General features: G+C 54.3%; 1 protein-coding gene across 1 annotated transcript in view; it reads left to right on the forward strand.

Annotated features, from left to right (window-relative positions):
* ELP3 (elongator acetyltransferase complex subunit 3) overlaps positions 1 to 8155 on the forward strand; it is a 75971-nt gene extending 67816 nt beyond the window's left edge. The window contains exon 15 of the mRNA XM_026041198.1: positions 7105 to 8155. Within this exon, the coding sequence (XP_025896983.1) occupies positions 7105 to 7181 (77 nt within the window). The 3' untranslated portion in view covers positions 7182 to 8155. The remainder of the gene's footprint in view (positions 1 to 7104) is intronic.
* Positions 8156 to 18553: the final 10398 nt, after the last annotated feature.

The raw sequence follows: 18553 nt of genomic DNA on the forward strand, positions 1-18553 counted from the left end.
TATTCAGAGCTCTGGGGAGGTCTGATCTGAAATGCCTGTTTTTCCATTTTCCAGCATTTGTAATTGCATGTGTGTTTTCTCTGCCTTTTGTTGGTTTTGGGGTTTTTTCTTCTGTTTCTGTTTGTTCGCTTTCAGGAAACCTGCTCTGAGTTTGTATCTTTTTCTTCCCCCTTTAACAAAGCCCTCCCAAACCTCATTGCACTGCAGCTGTGTTAAACATCCTCCTCCTCTGCTGCCCGCAAGTGCAGAAACCCTTGGAGTGTTTGGGACCCCCATAGGGTGGCTGAATTCCTAGTTTGCTTTTTCCCGTTTGGGAAATGATCATATTTGAATATTGTATTTTGCTTTTCTTTGCTTCCTTTTTTTATTTCTCCTTCCTTTTAGGAGAGTGATGAATGAAACTTCTGGTCCTGTTTTCTTGAGTTGTGGACCTCTAGCTTGAGCTGTGGGCCTGTATCTCTGTCTGTATGTGTGGGCTGGGGGGTTGTGAGCTTGTGTGGGGTTGGGGGGCTCTCGTGCCCATTTGGGGGCCCGTGGCGCTCAGTGCTTGCCAGCCTCTGCCTTGGGAGCAGGTGAGGAGCAGCCACAAGTCAAATATCATCTCGGCCTCCAGCCCCTTGTCTCCCAAGGGCTCCCTGARGCTTCACGTTCGATGGCCCTCGAGGGGCTTTTCTGCCTCGCCCGGCCGGCTGCCTGGAGCAGCCCAAGGCTTCTCCTGCCCTCCCTCTCCCTGAGGTGCTCCTGGCTGGTTGTAGCAGCCCCGCTTGTACCTGGAGCTTGGGAGAAGGGATCCTTCCGTGGAGGAGACGGTGGATGAAGGCCAGTCCTCAAACCTCTCCTGTGGCTTCCTTAGGGGTTGCTCCTACCGTTAGGTTGGTTTGTTTGCTTGCTGTCTCTTAACTAGTTCCCTCTGGTCCTATTCAATCATGGTCTGGTCCCTCTGGTCCTAATCAATCATTCAGTCAATCATTTCTGGTCCTAAGGGGACATGCACAATACTGACCCCAAGCAGGAAAGCTTCACCTGTGGCTTTTCACTGGAGATCTTTGGTATCAGGGAAGTCACAGATGGAAAGAGTTACCCTGTTTTATTTAAATGGCACCAGGGATAAGTATGTAAAATACAATATCAAACTGTGAGCTATTGGAAGGCCTTTTCCCCCTCCTAAGTGAGGCACAAGCATAGGACTCCTGCCTTAATATGCTTAAACAAATGAATACATTATGGGTTCCTCTCCTAAGCAGCAGTTTGATTTCTCTGATGTCATCTGTGGCTTTTGGCAATGATTTATTTACAGTAACCGTGACTGGAGGGATTCAGGTCAGAGCTGGTACCGTTACTGAAGTGCCCGACACACGGTGGCACAAGCTGGATCCCTCTGCAAAGTGCAGAAATTACAGGTGGTCCCGAGAAGCAGAAGCGTTTTCCGGATCCCTTGAGGGCAAGGATACTTATATCCAATATACCAAACTTGGATAATACGGAGGCTCCCATGGAGAGGGCTGCCAGTGTCACCATCATGTGTGCCCTGGGTGAAAGCCCCTTTCTCTAAACCCTACACCATGGGTACGTGCAGAGCCATCTCGGCACAGGGACCTGCCTCCAGTCCCCCTTTTTCATGGAGACAACAGAGGCTGTGGCAGCCTCGGCASCCGTGTCATTTCAGCATCCCAGGACGTGATCCCAGAGGAGCCGGCTCCGTAGCGACTCCGGAAGCGGAGCTGGCTCCGGGGCTGCTGCCTCCTGCAAAGGCAGGAGCCAGCCCCGCGTGGACCAGACGTGCTCCGAGACCGTAAACGACTTCTCCAGCAGCCAAAGGCAGCTCTATAAATACAGCGCTGTGCCCGGCACAGCGTGCTGGGCTGCAGCCCGTGCCATGACGTCCGTCCGCGTTATCAGCGCTGGCACGAGCGAGGCAGGCGAGCCTGCCCGCTGCCAGCACCAGCTCCACCTTATCTCCATCCAGAAGCCGCTTGGCTGAGGGGGRCTCAAACTGAATCCCCCTCTCGCCAGCACCCTATTCAAGCTGCCCTTAACCAGCCCCCTTTCCTTTTCCCCTTTAAAACGGGTTTTTGGTGCTTGCAAGCGAGGGGCCGCCGGCTCGCGCCGCTGCTGYCCTTATCGCGGCGGCGGCCGCCCCGCTCCCGGCTAATTGCTATGCGGCAAGCGGCTCGTTTCGCCCCCGGCCCGGCTTCCCATTTGTGTTCTGTCAAGGAGAAAATTAACATGGAGCCAGGCCAGGAGCGGCTCCGGGGCGAGCGCGCGGCGCGCCGGGAAGGCAGCGCCGATTTCTGAATGGGAGCCRCGGAGGATCAGGTGGTGGCAGGAAGCGGCGGCTCCGCTCGTTAGCCGCTTCGTCAGGGAAGTCGAGGAGCCAAAGGAGAGAGGGGAATAATCACCCGGAGCGCACGCACGTCCCTYCTTGACTGCTGATCTCTGCTCTTTGCTCGCTCCGCGCTGAGCAGCGCTTCTGCAGAGCAGGTGAGGGCTACGGAGTGCAGAGTTTGCAAGGGGAAAATAAAATATTGCCTGTCTTGAGCGGGCTCCGTTGGGTGTGAGACACCCTTCCGGAGCCCTTGTGCCAGGGAGGCAACCGTGATGTGGTGAGGAAGGACTGGGAGGCTGCCCGAGCCCTGGCCCAGGCTGCCCAGGGAGGCTGCGGAGGCTCCTGCTCTGCAGATCTGCCAGCGCGCCGGGATGCGCCCGGGTGCCCCGTGCTCYGGGTGTCCCTGCTGGAGCAGGGGGGCTGGGGGAGCCCTGGGGGTCCCTTCCAACCTTAATGGTTATGTGGCATTCTGTGGTATTCTGTAACTGCTGTCCGAGTGGCCCTCCGCACTTGCCTCGTGGTTGGAGTCCAGCAGAGCACAGGAGCACCTAGGAATCCTATTGGGAATTTGCCCGGGGAGCTTGCAAAGCAGCCACATGCAAAAATGAGAACAGACCACAAAGGGCTTCCTCCCCAGCTAGTCATCCTCCCTTTTTGTGATCAATAGCAGTATTTTTGGAGTGCTTTGATGCTTTTAGTGTCAGAAATACGTGAGGTGGTGACCTCCTCTGGGAGGAGACACCTCAACCATGAAGGTGAGTGTTGCTGTTGAGGGGAACCCAACGTGCCAGAGATGCCCAGGAGGGGTATGCAGAGCCTTCTACTCTTTCCTTGCTGTAGTTTCCATGACCAAAAGTCATCAATATCTGATTTAATGATCTGTGCTATTAAACTGCAGATCGATGGGAGCCTGTTAAGTAGCTCTTTGGTCCCGAGATGTTGTGACATTAATGATCCCCTCCTGGCTTTGAGGAGCAAGATGGGGCGGGCAGACAAAAATGCTGATTTCTGACCTCTCTGCACTGTGTAAATACTGAAGGAGATTCCCAAAATMACAATGGGCCAAAACCTGCTTTACGAGTGGGCGTGGGATGCAGTAGGTGCAGAGGTACCCGCTTGTTTAATGACTTGTAGACTGTATCCATCAAGATTGCCAGCGTTCCTCCGCTGGCGCTCAAAAACTCCAGCGCCCAGGAGAGAAAATTGGCTGTGAATTCCTCCGACGCTCGCTGAGTCATCCTAAATCCCCAGCCTCGCAGTAATACCTTGCCAGATGGGCTGCATTTTTCAGCAGCCATCTCTGGAAGGAGCCTCAAGACATCGCGTAGCCCGGAGATCTCGGCTCTCGCCAACCTTTAACTTGACGGATTTGGGGTTTTAGCAGCAGGAAAACTTCACTCTCCCTGTCTCTCACAACGCCCCTGGCCACGCCAGCCACAAAATTTATTAAATTTTGTAAGAGAAGCTGTGATATTCTTCTAAATATTTAATTTGGCRTGGTCGGGAGTCTAAAGATCTGTTAAGTCTGGCTTCATCCGTCAAAGGCACGTTGGCTTGGTGGCCTTCCTTCTCCTGGAAGCAGAGGCTTTTGATGCAGCTGGGCTTGGGCAGGCCTTTTCAGTCATTAATGAAATATTTCCTCTATAATAAAGAGATCAATGAGATGTAATCGCACCATCTGGAAGCTCCAGGACGGTTCCTAACTGATTTTTAAATGACAAAAATCTGCAACCACACGGGCATCGCCCTTGGGCTAAATAACACCCCAAAAGTGGGGAGCTGCCAAATCAGTCCTTTATCTCTACCCTTAGATTTTATGTCGCTTGGGTTTATGAAGATTTATAACGGTGACAGTTTGGGAGATCTTTGCCTTAAGAAAACAGTAAAAATCCCAGAAAATCTGGTTTATCTGCTTTGTTGCAGTGAAACATCATCGTCGACATATTAACCTGTTCTGCCAAGCTCACGTAACCTTTAGATCCTCAGTTAATGTATATTTTTATAAAAAGCAAGTTGTAAAAGGGAGGAATAAGGGTCTCTTTTGCCCTATGGGAAGGGGCCGACTTGTTTGCATCAAGTCCAGAGCACTCCTTTAAATGGGAATTTTCCGAGCAGGGATGGGATGGGCAGAGGGGAGAAGGGGACAGATGTGCAGGGTTTGTTGCTTGGGAATAATGGGTGCGGAAATAAGCCAGTCTTGAGTTTGAGAGCTTAAATAAGCCAGTCTTGAGTTTGAGAGCTTCAAGCTTTTTTTATTGCAGGCTTTGTGGTATCAGGCAAATTATTCCCAGGTGCTGGGGATCTCGGCCCGTCTCCTGGAAGGTGGCGATGACAGCACTGCTGGACGGAGGTGTTGTGGGAATATTGCTTTGAAAAGGAGGGGAGAAGCAGGAGGTGCAGGAGGAAAGCACCATTTTCATTCGATAATCACACCAAAAAATTCCCCAAGGGTTTCAGGTGCAGATTTCCTTTCCAGGCTCAGCAAAAAGCAGCATCTAAAGTACAGAAWTGGACACAATTGATGTGAGTGAGTTTAATTTCGTGATTATATTCAGTTGTGTCGGCCTTACTAGAGGATTTTTTACTAGAGGAATGATGATGAAGAGCTTCAGACACGCTGCTATTAACCATCGTGTAAGTACATTAAAAAGATATGTCTAAATCACGGCGCTGCCTGGGAGGCTAATTAGCTCTTTATTGTTGCTTCAGCAGAAGGAGGTCGTGAAACACTGAACTTTCCTCATCCCGGGATTTCATCCCTTCAGAGATCCTTGAAACACGTGGCCACAACTGCTGTGCCGGCAGGATACCTCAGCCTGCAGGGCTCCRACGTGCTTACGAGTGCAAAATCCTTTAAAATATCGAGACCAATTTCCAAGACTCAGTGGTTTTGGAGCAGAAAYATTAAAATAGAAATATTTTCCAAGAGCTTTATTTAAAGAGTTCTCAAAAAATCCAGCTTATCCTCAGTCTGCAGTAGTATTGGCTGGCTTCGTGTTGTCTGAGGACTGCCAGCACGTTAGCAGTTCTCCCTATTTCTCACCAGGAATCTTGTGTGGAGTAAAAGTGAAAACATCTGTGTTTCCTCTCTGTGCTAATTTGAAAACTAGCATCATAATTTGGAGAAAAAAAAAACAAAAACAAACAAAAAAAGGCATTAGGTTTGTAGGGTATGGGGCAATATTTTTAAAAGCTCCYAATTCAAAATTTCACTCTTAAGTTTCAGCGAGTTTTAACTCCCAGTACCTTTGGGGAAAGGAATTGCCAATTATCTCACATTAACGAAAAGAAATGTTCGCTGAGCCTTTAATTATTGATCGAGGGGCTGTTCATTGGCTTCTTCATTTAACAGCTTTGGCTGTGATTMCTGTGCCGGGCTCAGGTTTTCGTGGTGGCTGCTACGAGGTTTTCCATTTCCTCCGTGCTGATAAGGGTGCCTCGGTTATCTCCAGCCCTTTGCCTTTTTTCCCCCGTTTGCTGTTTTTCGCAGTTGCTGCCTGGTGATTCATGTGAAGCGGCCTCCTGTTTTCCCTGAAGATAAGGCAGCGTTGGGAAAACCGTAAATACCCAACCAAACTAATCAGAGGCCGCGGACGGACGTTACGTGTGTTCTGCTCTCGTGCATCATTTGGCAAATGTGTGGGTTTAGGTTGGTTTCCAAAGCATCTGACGAGACAGTTTGCTCCCTTGGTTCCTTGGGTTGTGTTTGACCTTCCCCAGGAGCTGGAACGTGCTGTTGAATCCAATAGGTTTGTTCGAGAGGCACAGGTAGGAGGGAGGGGGAAGGAAGCATCACACGTCTCGATGGTGCTGCCTCGGAGGAGATTCCAGCAGCTGCCGGGAGACGGGGAGGTCTGGGCATGGATAATGCTCTCGAGGGCCTCAGAAAGGCTCCGCTATGGAGGTTTTATGAGCTAGGAGCTCTTTAATGATCCCCGAGACAGTCTCCTTTTCACTTCGTTCTGTGCCTGGCGAGCCCGGCGAAGGCGTCTGAGGCTCCTCGGCCCCAGGCGCTGGGCTGCCGTATCCTGGTGTGCCGGGCTGAGTCGGAGGGATGGATTTAYGGATTGCAGCAAGGGGTGCCCCCAACCCTGAGCTGGGGTTTCTTGCATGGCTCTTTTTCCCTGGAAGGTTTAAGCCCAGCTTTGAGCGAAGGGAAGGCTCCCGTCTCTGCAGGCCCTGTCCTACCAGCTGGTCCTCCTGGTTATTCCCTGGTGCTGCCCAAGGGGCAGCTTGCCCCGGCTCTACCCCTGCTGGCAATTCCATGGTTCAGGCCCTTGTTTCCTTTCCCTTTCTGCCACCCTCACCCGCCTCCGTCCCGGCTGCCATTTCCCTGATACCTTTGTCTCCCGGAATCTGCGCGTTGGATTCCCAGCTCCGTGGTGGGCTGGACCAGGAGGTGTTGGGGATTAGGGGATCCCTATTCCCCTGTGCTTGGCCTCCACGCTGGGATGTGGAGCCCGCTTCTCCCGCAGCCTTGGGGAGAGCTGGAGAGCAGCCCACATCCCTCTTGTCCTGGGGAGCCCAGRACTGGACACAGGCTCCACATGTGGCCTCACCAGGGCTGTGTACAGGGGGACGATCCCTTCCCTCGACCTGCTGGAGATGCTCTTCTTGATGCCCCCAAGGATCCTGTTGGCCTCCTTGGCCACCAGGGCACTGCCCTCATGGCCAACTTGTTTAATTGATTAATTAAGATTAAACGAGATGAATGGAGGCCACACGTAATGCTCTAACGATGCTCCTGCTGGCGCCTGCCGCTGTCGTTGCTCCCGCAGGTGTCGGAACCAGGAACTACTACAGGAAGTTGGGCTACGAGCTGGAGGGGCCCTACATGGTGAAGCGGCTGCAGTGACGCGGCGGGCGGCCGGCCCCGCGGCCCTCATCCCGCACGTGTGGAGAAACCCGCAGCTTCCGCCRTCAGGCCCTTCTGCTCCTCAAGGGTTGAAACCAGCTTTCGCATYGTTCTCCGCGCTGACACGGCTCCTTGGTTATCCCAAGGGACGCGACTCCGCTCTTTCCAAGGACCCCGTGAGCTGTTTCCTTGCTGGTGGCGCTCGAGTTGATAACCTCAAACAAGGCTGAGACACGAGGTGTGGAGATAACCAAGGCTGGAGGGAGCAGCGCGACCCTCCTCGGAGCAGCAGCCCCGTTCGGCTCCACGGAGGACGAGTCCCCGYGCGGCTCCCTGCTCTGCTGCAACCCCGGGAAGGTTTTCCTGGCGCCTGGATCCTCCCGGTGCAGCTGGTGCCTGGCGCCCCCCTGCAATCTGGTGTCCTCCCAGCGCGGGCACCGCTGGAAACGCTGCCCGCGGGCAGGGCCGGCGCTGCCGGAGCCTGTGGGAGCTTTMTGGCAAAGTAAACCAAATGCTGGGGCTGCTTCTTAGCTTCCCGCGTGCGTCTCTTTTTTCCTCCTGTGCAGGCCGTTTTCAGCCACACTTTTTTGAGTGCAATATTAGTAAATGCCCAAGGATTCGAGCAGGATTAGGCCTGGATTAGCAAAAAGTGGCACTTCTTGTGCCCAAGCTGCAGCCCTGGGGTCTCAGCCCCATCCGGGGCTCCTTCCCCGCTGTATCTCCCTGCCGGGAAGCGCATCCTGCTCCATCCCTCTTTCCTCCCCTTTTCCAGTGTGCAGTTCCATGGGAGTTTGGCTGGACGAGGCTCATGCTCCCAGGCATGGGAGCAGCCCCTGGCTTGGGCTGCACCCGAGGATGGGGAGGGAAAAATCACGGGATTTGGGAGCCTGGCAGCGAGGGTCTCATGCTGGGACCCCTCCAAGGGGGAGCTCCGGCCCCCCTGAGCACAAAGGAATTCCTCCAGGAATAATATATATGTAAATGTATATATATTTGCATGTATTTTAAAGGTGAGTCATGCCCCTTTCTGCACTGATTTGAGCCCCTTGCCTTTCTTCTCCTCTGTGTTTTGGGGTCCCCAGCCCCTTTCCCGCCTCCCCGAGCTCCGGGAGCTGCAGTCACCCGTCCTGCCACCAAAACGAAGGCCGCGCTGCCGCATTCCGTGTTTCTGGCGGCTCCGTTCACGGCCCTCGGCCTCACTGGGACAGGAATCGCCCTCTCGGACGCCCGGGAGGCCCAGGGAGCCCAGGATCTTAAATGAAGCTCCTTGGGCCTCCGGCAGCCTCGCCRAGGAGGCCGGCGCAGCCTCCGCTGCCCGGGGCTCAGCCGCTGGCCCTGCTCTTCCTCCCTCCAYCACCACCATCCTCCCCATCACCCCCGGAGCCAAGTCCTGGTCACAAAGTGCCCCGGTCCCCAGCACGGGAGCGCAGCCGATACCCCCGTCCTCGCCCTGCSTCCGCCTTCCGCTCCCGCGGGGTCTCGTCAGCCTTTTCTCTCGGGTTTTAGGGCAGCTCTGTTATTTYGCATGTCTTCTTTTTCCTCCTCCCTTTAACAGATGGAAAATGTTCTTGCACTTCTTCATGTGTAATTATAAATTAATAAAAAGCTGGTTTTTGGTATAATATACAGCGTTTTGAGCGATTAAAGCACATGTATAGACCAGCTAAAAATAAATGCCGAGCAGCTGCGAGGCTGCTCGTGCAGAGAGGCAGGACGAGGAGGGCAGAGCTGGGGAAAGGGTTTGGGGCCCTCCCTGCTGCAGGGATGTGCAGACCTACCTGTACCCCCAAAACCTGCTCCCCCCCAAAACCCATCCCCTACAAGCAGCAACTGGTCCTTGCTGGGAAGGGAGGGCAGAGGAGCTGCAGGAGGTTCAGGGATTATGGCCTGAACGAGCCGGGGGGGAAACCTTAATTCTCAATTAACCTTAATTAAGTTGGGGTTTGCAAAGCAGAGCCGTTTCCTTACATTTTTCCCAGGTTTGTGCAGCCYGTCCGTGGGGGACCCCCTGGTCTCGCCCAGTGCCTTGGGTATCTAATGAGGATGGGGGTAAATATTGGGCTTCATTCGATGCTGTTTTAGAGCCTGGAGGGGCTGGGGAGCCTCCGCCTAAAGACAGCGCCGTAACAAAGAACCTTCCCATCCGTTTAGCCTTTAAACACCGCTTAAGAAAACCCCAACATCTTCTATAGCACAGTCACACTCTTGAATGAGACAGAATGGGGAGAGAAGCAAAAGCCCCCTTGCTGTTAGCCAAGGTCCCCGGGGCACAAGGGACACCAAGGGCTGCGGTCCCCTGGGCTCTTTATTCCTCTCCGAAAGGCAGTGCCCATTTCCCAAGCCCAGGAAAAACCTTCCCTTTCTCCAGACCAGAACTGAGCCCTGCCCGGGTTTGCAGCCGCATGGCAGCATTTCCTACAAGGGGTAAACTCTTACCCCATTAACCAGCATTGCCCCCCAAGGGGGCAAATCCTGCTCCCCATTTAGCAACATTTCCCCCCAAGGGGGCAAATTCCGCTCCCCATTTACCAGCATTGCCCCCCCCAGGGGCAAATCCAGCTCCCCTTTTACCTGCCCCGCTGCGAGCGGCGCCGGCCCAGCAGGACCCGCGGCTCCTCCGGGCGCCGGTGACGCACGCGCCCTAATCAAGAGCTGGCATCTTCACCAGCCTTTGTGTTTATTTTAAGACAGCGGTTTAGTTCGTCTAAGCAAGAATATTTAAAAGCCACCGGGAAGAAAATCCATTCCTTTTTGTTGCTGCTCGAACTTTGCGGAGCAGATAGCGAGCGCGCTGCCAGCTCAGCCAGCACCCAGCGCTTGGCTGCGTGGCCAGGCGCCGCCRAGCAAAGAAATTAGACAAAAAAGCRCTAATTAAAACCTCGTAAAGACGAGTTCTGTGTTCCGGGCCAGCGGCACCAGCCCCGGGCCGAGGCTGAAGAGCCCCGGCGGCTCCCAGCACATCCAGGATTCCTGGGTGGTTTCGATCCATCTCTTTGCAATCCTTTGAGAGGACAGTCCCAGAACAGGGACAGACGGATGTCCCTGTCAGGACAAACAGAGGTGTGAGAGGGAATTAAAGCAAGTTCGGAAACGCCTCCATGGCCACGTCAGGAAGGGCCATAAAGGTCTCCTCAGCCCCGTCAAAGTCACTATTCAAACTGCTTTAAAGAGATTTACAACTCGGCTCCCTACTCTGGAGCTCCCAGCAGACCCATGGAGTCATTTTTGGTGTCAAAAACAGATCATTTGGATAAAAAGAAGCGCTGCCGTCGTCTGCTGGGATGCCAGGAAAGATCCTGCTGCGGCGCCGGGTGAGAAAACCCTCCGCAAGCAGGGAGAGGGGGATCGAGGCTGTTAACCCGGCCCAAGGGAAAAGCACAGCGGGTAATTTGGAAATGAAAAGGCTGCAGGAGAGTTTATCAAGACTGGCGCTGCACACACACTCGGTTAATTAATATTTTCATTAAGATCCCCGGCACAATTACTAGGAGAGCACCGCTGATGCCAAGCGTGAGGTAGCACGATTAGTAACATCAAAAGGATGAAAAAAGACACTCGGGATCATCCTCCCTTTCTTGCAAGAGCGGGTGAAGTTCAGGAACAGAAAACATCAGGTCACGCACCCRTGACCAGAAGTTTCTGCCGCAACCCCGAGCGTTACTGATTTGGAACAATTTGGGCCAAAACAGGCTCTAGGATACAAAATAATTACAGGATTGCAAAGGATCAAGTGACACGGATAGGAAAGAGGCGATCCTGGAAGACATTGGAAGCATCTGCTGCCTGGCAGGTAAATGCTGGTGCTTTGTGAGCGCCTGACGAGACTTATTTTTTTTTAAATGAGGAGCTTCAGTCCCGTGCCCTTTTCCCTGTACGCTCATCCAGGCCTCATCTCCCAATTTCACTGTGTTTTTCTATCCGATTTTCAGAACTGCTTCAGGTTACGCTTGACTTTTGGGCAATAAAAATCTCAGGTGAAAGAGAGAGAGAAGAGGCACCAACCTGGAGGGCCCCGTTYCCAAATCCGCCATAGCAGATTTGCCGGATCCGGACTTCCAGACGGAAGGAATCCCGCCTTTCCTTCGGGTTAAGGACCAACACACGGTGCAGGAGCCTGTGGAGCTCATCGGGTCAGGGCCCTCCTGCTCTTCCCAGGGATCCGGAGCCTCCCACGGMGGGGTTCAGCGCTTCTCCAAGGGGAATTATCCCCTTCCCTTGGCAGACGCAGCTTCCTGAGGAGCAGGAAAGAGCCGGGTTATGCATGAGGAGCAAGAGCCTACATGAAACTATTTAAACCAGGGCCCTTATTTGCTCAGTTGGCCAAACAATTTCCAATTAAACCCACAGCAGAGGCCGTTCACCCTCAGCCAGCTTCTCCGCCGCAAGATTAAGGGAGGGAAATGTAAATTTGCTGCCCGTAATCTAAATAATTCCCGCGGTTSTTGGGAGCGATTAAGCTGCGGCGGGAGCAGCTCTGCGCACCCGGACACTGCGTGTGGAATAAAGGTTTAAAGGCCTCGGTGCCCATGGAAAAGGTCGGCAAATCCTTATCGCGCGGCAGCGGCCGGCGGCACTTTTAATGGAATCTGCTCCACTCCCTTCCATTTATTGGAATCTCTGGCCACGGACAGGAAAAAGGCACGTTGGAAAGGTAGTGATTCCGGGATGCTTCCCAAAGGAGCAATTCCTTTGCCGGGGCAATTCCTTTGCCGGGGCAATTCCTTGGCTGTTTTGGGAGGAGAGGAGCGGGCACCGGGCGACTCATCCCACGGGATCTCGCAGCCGCCTGGCCACCAGGCTCATCCAAACACCTGGCTCCGGATCTGGGCTCCTCGGAGCCTCCTTTCAATGCCCTGAGTGACCCYGTCCCTTGGATATGGGAAGTTCGGGACAGCCACTAACTCCAGGCTTGGGTTTTGAGGAAACACCTCTGGGTAAATAGGAGGATACAGGAAAAAAAGAAGGCAAATTTTCCCGGGATCATGTGGCCAACAGATGCCCGAGTTCTCCTTGGTGTAAATCCTCAGTGGCACTAAGGGCCAATCCCCTTTGGGAAGGCATTCCWAGGGGTAAGGAGTTCTGAGGGAATAGAGGCCAGGAATGATCTTTCCTCAAAACATTCAAACTTACAGAAATATTTTGAGCAGAACCTTCCAAATAAAGGCACCATTTATGAATACAGAAGTTCCCTCTGACCTGCTGATACAGCCTGAAGGCCTGGAAACGCTGCACAAGAAGCAGCCAAACGAGGAGACTGCTCTGCACTTCTCCCAAAAAGAAACATTGGGAAGCAAAAAGCACCGTGTGCGCAAAGTCCTGGAGAAAACCACGTCCCACGGGAGGCCAAACCATCGCAGCGAGGCCCTGGAGCCTGGAGAATATCCACAGCCAAGGGGACAGCTCTCCTCCTCACCGAGCCATTCCCTGTCCCGGAAGGTGATGCTCTCCCGGCCTTCCCAGCGCTCCGGGGCCACGTCGAAGCCGGAGCCGCGGGCGGAGGAGAAGCAGGGGCTGCTTCATGTTGCCCTGGCACATCCGAAAGCCGCCACCTGCAGGGCACAAATCCAGGGAATCGGTGAACGTGGACACACGGAGCTCGAGAGCAGCTCGGGGAATCCCTTCCCCTCCCAGCCCCTCTTTTCCCAGGATTTCTCCCCAAAACRGAGCCACCACTGCCAGGACCCTCCTGCCCAGCCTCGAGAGCAGCTGCCCCATTGCCCCCAGCCCCGCCCCCTCGCACAAGCCCCGCCCCCTGAACAAAACCCCGCCCCTTCGCCACCTCCCGCCCCTCAAATAAGCTCCGCCCCCAACAAACCCCACCCCTCGCCTCTTCCCAACACTAGCCCCGCCCCCTGCACAAAGCACCACCCAAACACAAAACCCCGCCCCCGGACCAGGACACGCCCCCTGCCGACCCTCAGAGCCAAGCCCCGCCCCTCAACCCAGCCTCCCTAGCCAAGCCCCGCCCCATCCAGCGCAAGCCCCGCCCTTTCCCCCGCAGAAGCCTCGCTCTCCAACTAAGCCCCTCCCTTCTCATCGGTTTGATTCAAGCCCCGCCCCTCCAAGGCAAGCCCCGCCCCCTCTCTCAACCAAGCTCCGCCCACTCATCACCAGACCCGCCCCTTACCCTGCCGACGCCAACAATGCCCCGCTCCAGCCCCATGGCAGCCCCTTCCGGCGGCCCCGTGCGGCGCCACCGCCCCGGGCGCTCAGCCGGGGCGCTCCCGGCCCCGCTCCGCGCTGCCCCTCACCGCGCTGCCCCGCACCGCGCGGCGCCTCCGCCGCAACTCCCGCCGCCGCCACGCGCACCGCCCTCCCGCCGCAACCGGCCAACCAGAGCCGAGCAGGGGCCCTCTCCCCCAATCACAAGCGAGGGACGGAGCGCGGTGGGCGGAGCGGCGGCCACCACTGGACCCAATCGGCGAACGCTTCCCTCCCCCCGCCATCCCCACTCCACCTGAGCGGGAACTTCTACGCATGCGCAGAGTCTCCTCTCCATCAGAACTACAAATCCCAGCGGCCTTTGCGACGGAACCACGGGAGCGCGCGGGGGTCAAATCTCACATGGGCAGCGGAACGCGTTCCCTGCGCGGCGGTTGTGTCAAGGAGAGGTGGGATTGGGGAAGAATGACTCCGGACTCCCACTGCACAGTGCACGTTCATATATATATATATAATTTATATTTATATTTATATTTATATTTATATTTATATTTATATTTATATTTATATTTATATTTATATTTATATATTTATATATATTTTTATATTTTTATATATCTATGTATTTATATATTTGTATTCATTGCATTTATTATATGTTATAATTTTATTTTTATTTATATATTATTTATAATTATATGTAGTTTTAATTTTATATATTTATATATTTATATATTTATATATTTATATATTTATATATTTATATATTTATATATTTATATATTTATTGCACGTTCATATATATAAATGCTTATTGCACCAACCCAAGGTTCAGGTGCTTAATGAATCTCTCACCTTCGCGCGAGCTGGGCAGGCCGGGAGCACCAGGATGGAGCCATGGGAAGGCCCTCTGCTCCCGGCCCCACTCATGCAAGAGCAGCTCTCCTAAAGACAGGGATGTCRCGGGAGCGGGAGGACATCCTGACAGCGCCAAACCTGCCAGAAACGCGGAATACCAGGGTGCTGGTAGGGTGGGATGAGAGGAGATRTGTAAAAAGAGGATTAATGGGGAGCGGTTGCAAGAACTGGAACAGTTTCGGATGGAGCAGCAGCTTCCAAACCCGGCGAGGACGCAGCCGTGTCCCCCTGCGCTCCCCCTGCCTTTGCCCTTGCTGGATTTGGGRGCTTTTCCCCCCATTTGGATTCCCAGACTTTTCTCATCATTTCAGCCTCTCCTGTGTCCTGCAACGAGGAGCTTTTTTCCAGCTCAGCTCCTCGTGCTGCTTTTCCCATTGGATGTCCCTTCTTCTCGCCCTACAAACAGTCATTCCCTTTATTCTCACATGGGCCATCCGTGATCGGAATGCCTTCCGTGCCAGCCGCCTATTCCCAGCCCTGGAAACCCRCAGCCTTTCTGCCCCGAGAGCAGGACCGGGATAGGGAACAACATCTCTCCACGTTCCCTGACCCGCGACCACCTGATCTTTTCCTCCCCGTTCGTTTTAAGGTCGTTCCAAACCTAATTTCACTCCACATCCCACCGTTTATTTCCGCAGCTCTTTTCCATCAATGCCACAGCCTGCTCGCCCGTGGCTGCCTCATCCCAACGGGGCCAGGGCTATTTTTACATCCCGAAAAATATATAACAATTAAGCGGAGCGTGAAGAAGGCCCTTGGCGTGGAGTGAGTCACTCTGTGCCCGTCCTCYCTGGCCCGCGTGATCCCAGCACCGGCCGCCACAACCTGCAGGGGCAGAGCCGGATTCCGGCATTCGCTCCCGCGCATCCATCARGATCCCGAGGGAAAACGCGGATCGGAGGCTTTGGAGGCCCCTTTGTAACCCCGGCGGATGGTGCCGGCACCGGGATCCTTCCCGGGAATGTGTTAGCCTCCGTAAGCAAAACTCGGATAAATCAAAGCCGCTGCAAAGWGAGTTGTTAAACACTCGGCCCATTAAGACGCTCTGGACTCTATTAAAAAGCGCCGCACATCCCTGCGGTGACTCAGAGGTTTTATGTGCAAAGAAGACAGTGATGTAGCAGTTCTGCTTTCGGAAAGCACTTTAGGCTCTTTTTTTCCCCCTTTTTTTCCCTTATTTTGGTGCAATGTGGCTGCGCCGCTCGCGGGCCGTGCGTGCCGGGCGAGCGGAGGCCGCAGAGCCCTGCGGGACAGCGGGTGGGCAGCGGCGTTTCGGGGTTGCTGCGGAGCGAAACCCCTTCACGTTATTATTTTTCCTTTTTTTTATCCCCCCTCTTTTATTATTATCGATCCGCAAATGGGTTTCATTAAACTTCCCGAGCTCTCTCCTTGCAGCGAGCGCCGGCGTCTCGGGATCGTGTGGGTATTTACAGCCTAAAAGCACTGGCCGAGAACTCAGGGCTCTTCTCCGCCCCCAAAAGAGGCTTTTCCGCACCCCGAATCCCCATCCTGCAGGCGGGAAAGGCAGTGACTCAGTGCTTGCAATCTGCTCCCCTGCATCCAGCCCCGGCACCGGCGACGGGAATGAACGGAGCAGATTTTTTTCCCCAGGGAAGAGCGGTCCCGGGGAGCACTGCGCCCGTGGAGGGGGGGCTGCTGATAACAGCTTCTCYCCATGGAGCTCCTTCCTGGATTTATCCCAAGGTCCCGAGTGCTGGCTGGACCATCCAGGGGCTCCTTGGGCCGGGGCTGCACTGAGGAGCTGCAAAACTCGTGGCACTTGTGACCTCATGGCTTGCTGAGCTGCATCCCTTGGATCCCCRAGCCTATGCACACAGAAACATATATATATGTGCATGCAAATGTATATACGTGCATACATATATTATATGTATATAGAGTTGCATGCACACRTATATACGTGCACGCACACGCAGGGGCACGCGCCGCCCACGCTCGCCGTGCAGATGTTGCTCCTTCATCCCTAGCAAAACCATCACTTTTTGTCTGCGTCACTCGTGCCAAAACAAGCCCTTCCCGGCCCTCTCCCTTTGTGCCTTGACGCTTTTCCGTGCTGTTGCCTAAACCCAGGTGTTTTCCCTCCTGGAATTTGGCCTTTCCTGCTCRTGCAGCCGCTGGGCACCAAAGAGGAGCAGGAGGAAGCGGCCCGGGGAGCCGTGAGGAGCCCGTGGGAGCTGCTCCACAGCCCATTCTGAGCCCCTTTGGTGGTGCCCAGGGTGAGGAGGACGTGTGGATGGAGCCCCATAATGTGGACGGGATGGCACCGTCGGAGGCCTCCTGGAGCTCTTAGTGTCTCCAAGGCCTGCGATTCATCCCACCTCTGCGCACACTGTTCCTGTGGTTGGCTACCACCATGGTGGAGAGCTTTTCCCTCCATCTACCTGGACTCCCCTTCGTTGCCTCTTGGGTCTATTGGGTCTAGTCCTGCCTCTGTGCACCTCTCAGAAGAGCGCCGTGGTCTCCACAGGTCTGGGTTGATCTTCTTGAAGAGACCTTCTTCTTTTTCTTCTGAAAATTGGGCCTAACACCCCAGATGTGGCTTCATAAACACTGAATATCATGGAGCAATCACCTCCCTCAATCCACTGGTTATGCTCCCATCCAGCCCCCCATGCAGTTGCCTTCCAGCACCTCAACACACACTGCTGCTTTGTCCTCCAGCCCCTTTTCTGCAAAATCCCCTTTTTTTTTCCTGCAAAATCCCCCATTTTTCTGCAAAATCCCCCATTTTTCTGCAATATCCCCTCTTCCAGCAGCCCCCCAGTTTGATGCCCTCTCCGTACTTGCGGAGGCTGCCCCATCACCCAAGCCACCCGCGAGGACACCAAGCAGCATCGGCCCCATCATCAGCGCCTTCAAGGCACCAACCAGACCAGCTCCACGTCGACGTACCGAATTTATCCCCAAGAGGAGATCTSGCCAAAGGATGCGTGACCTCCAGCAAAGCCGCATCGCTCCCTGCTCCGGTGCTGCCACGGAGCTGCGGAGCAGCTTGAGCGGCGGCTAAACGGGCGCAAATCACCCTTGCAATAAAGCCGCCCGTCGTAACGGGGGTACGGGGGACACAGGGCGATGGATGCGAGCCTGGTGGATGGATGGAGCTAAGGGGAGCAGAGCCGCAGGGGTTTTAGGATAAGGGATTGTGTCCCAGTCCAGGAGAACAGGAGGAAGGTGCTGACACTAAGAGTTTTGAGGGCAGAAATCCTCCTGGAAAGGCAAAATYAGAGATCTCTGAACAAGAGATGTCACCAGCCTTTGTGTTTGTGGGGTTCATGTGACAAACTCTCCCAAACCAACCGACCAGACCCTGACACCAACACCAGCCCAGTGCCCCAGGTTGATCCACAAGCAAAGGGAGGCAGGTGGAGGGTTTCTGACGTGCTCAGAGCTGGTGGTTGCTCTTACCAAGTCCTCTGAGAGGCTGTGGGCTGAGGATGCTCTCCATGGTCTTTCTGTGCACAGAGGACTCTCCTCAGCTGCTGTTGCTCCCCAAAGTGGCTCCATCCTCTCCAGCCCTGCGGTATCAGCTCTTGGACCAGCCTGTGGTCCATGATACCCATGTCCTGCTTCTCCTGGAAGACCAAAAGAGAAAAAAGGGACAAATCTCCCTTTTASAGATTCCCTGGACCCTGCTACGAAGTTACAGATAGACAAAATAACTGCTTGCCTTATTATTTTTAATAAAAGTCCTTGGCCATTTCAGGATCTCCATTACCTTCCTCCTCTCTCTGTGTAGAATCAGAAAATTATCCAGAAATGCAGGTGGGCTGAGACCTCTGGAGGTTCCTGGTCCAACCTGGCAAAATTAAAAGCAGCTCTTTTTCCACCCAGTGAATTGAATCAGGTCAGTCAGAGGAACTGGCTGGCACTGGACTCTGCTCAGGGAAGGTCGTGGGTGGGTGGGAGCAGGAGGATGGAGAGCAGGAGGATGGAGATGCAGGAGCAGGAGGATGGAGATGCAGGAAGATGGAGATGTGGGAGCAGGAGGATGGAGATGTGGGAGCAGGATGGAGATGTGGGAGCAGGAGGATGGAAATATAGGAGCAGGAGGATGGAGAGCAGGAGCAGGAGGATGGAGATGCAGGAGCAGGAGGATGGAGATATGGGAGCAGGAGGATGGAGATGCAGGAGCAGGAGGATGGAGAGCAGGAGCAGGAGGATGGAGATGCAGGAGGATGGAGATGCAGGAGCAGGAGGATGGAGAGCGGGAGCAGGAGGATGGAGAGTGGGAGCAGGAGGATGGAGATGCAGGAGCAGGAGGATGGAGATGC

This window comes from Nothoprocta perdicaria, unplaced genomic scaffold, assembly GCF_003342845.1.
Source record: "Nothoprocta perdicaria isolate Ctin4 unplaced genomic scaffold, notPer1 scaffold_101, whole genome shotgun sequence".
Taxonomy (NCBI): Eukaryota; Metazoa; Chordata; class Aves; order Tinamiformes; family Tinamidae; genus Nothoprocta; species Nothoprocta perdicaria.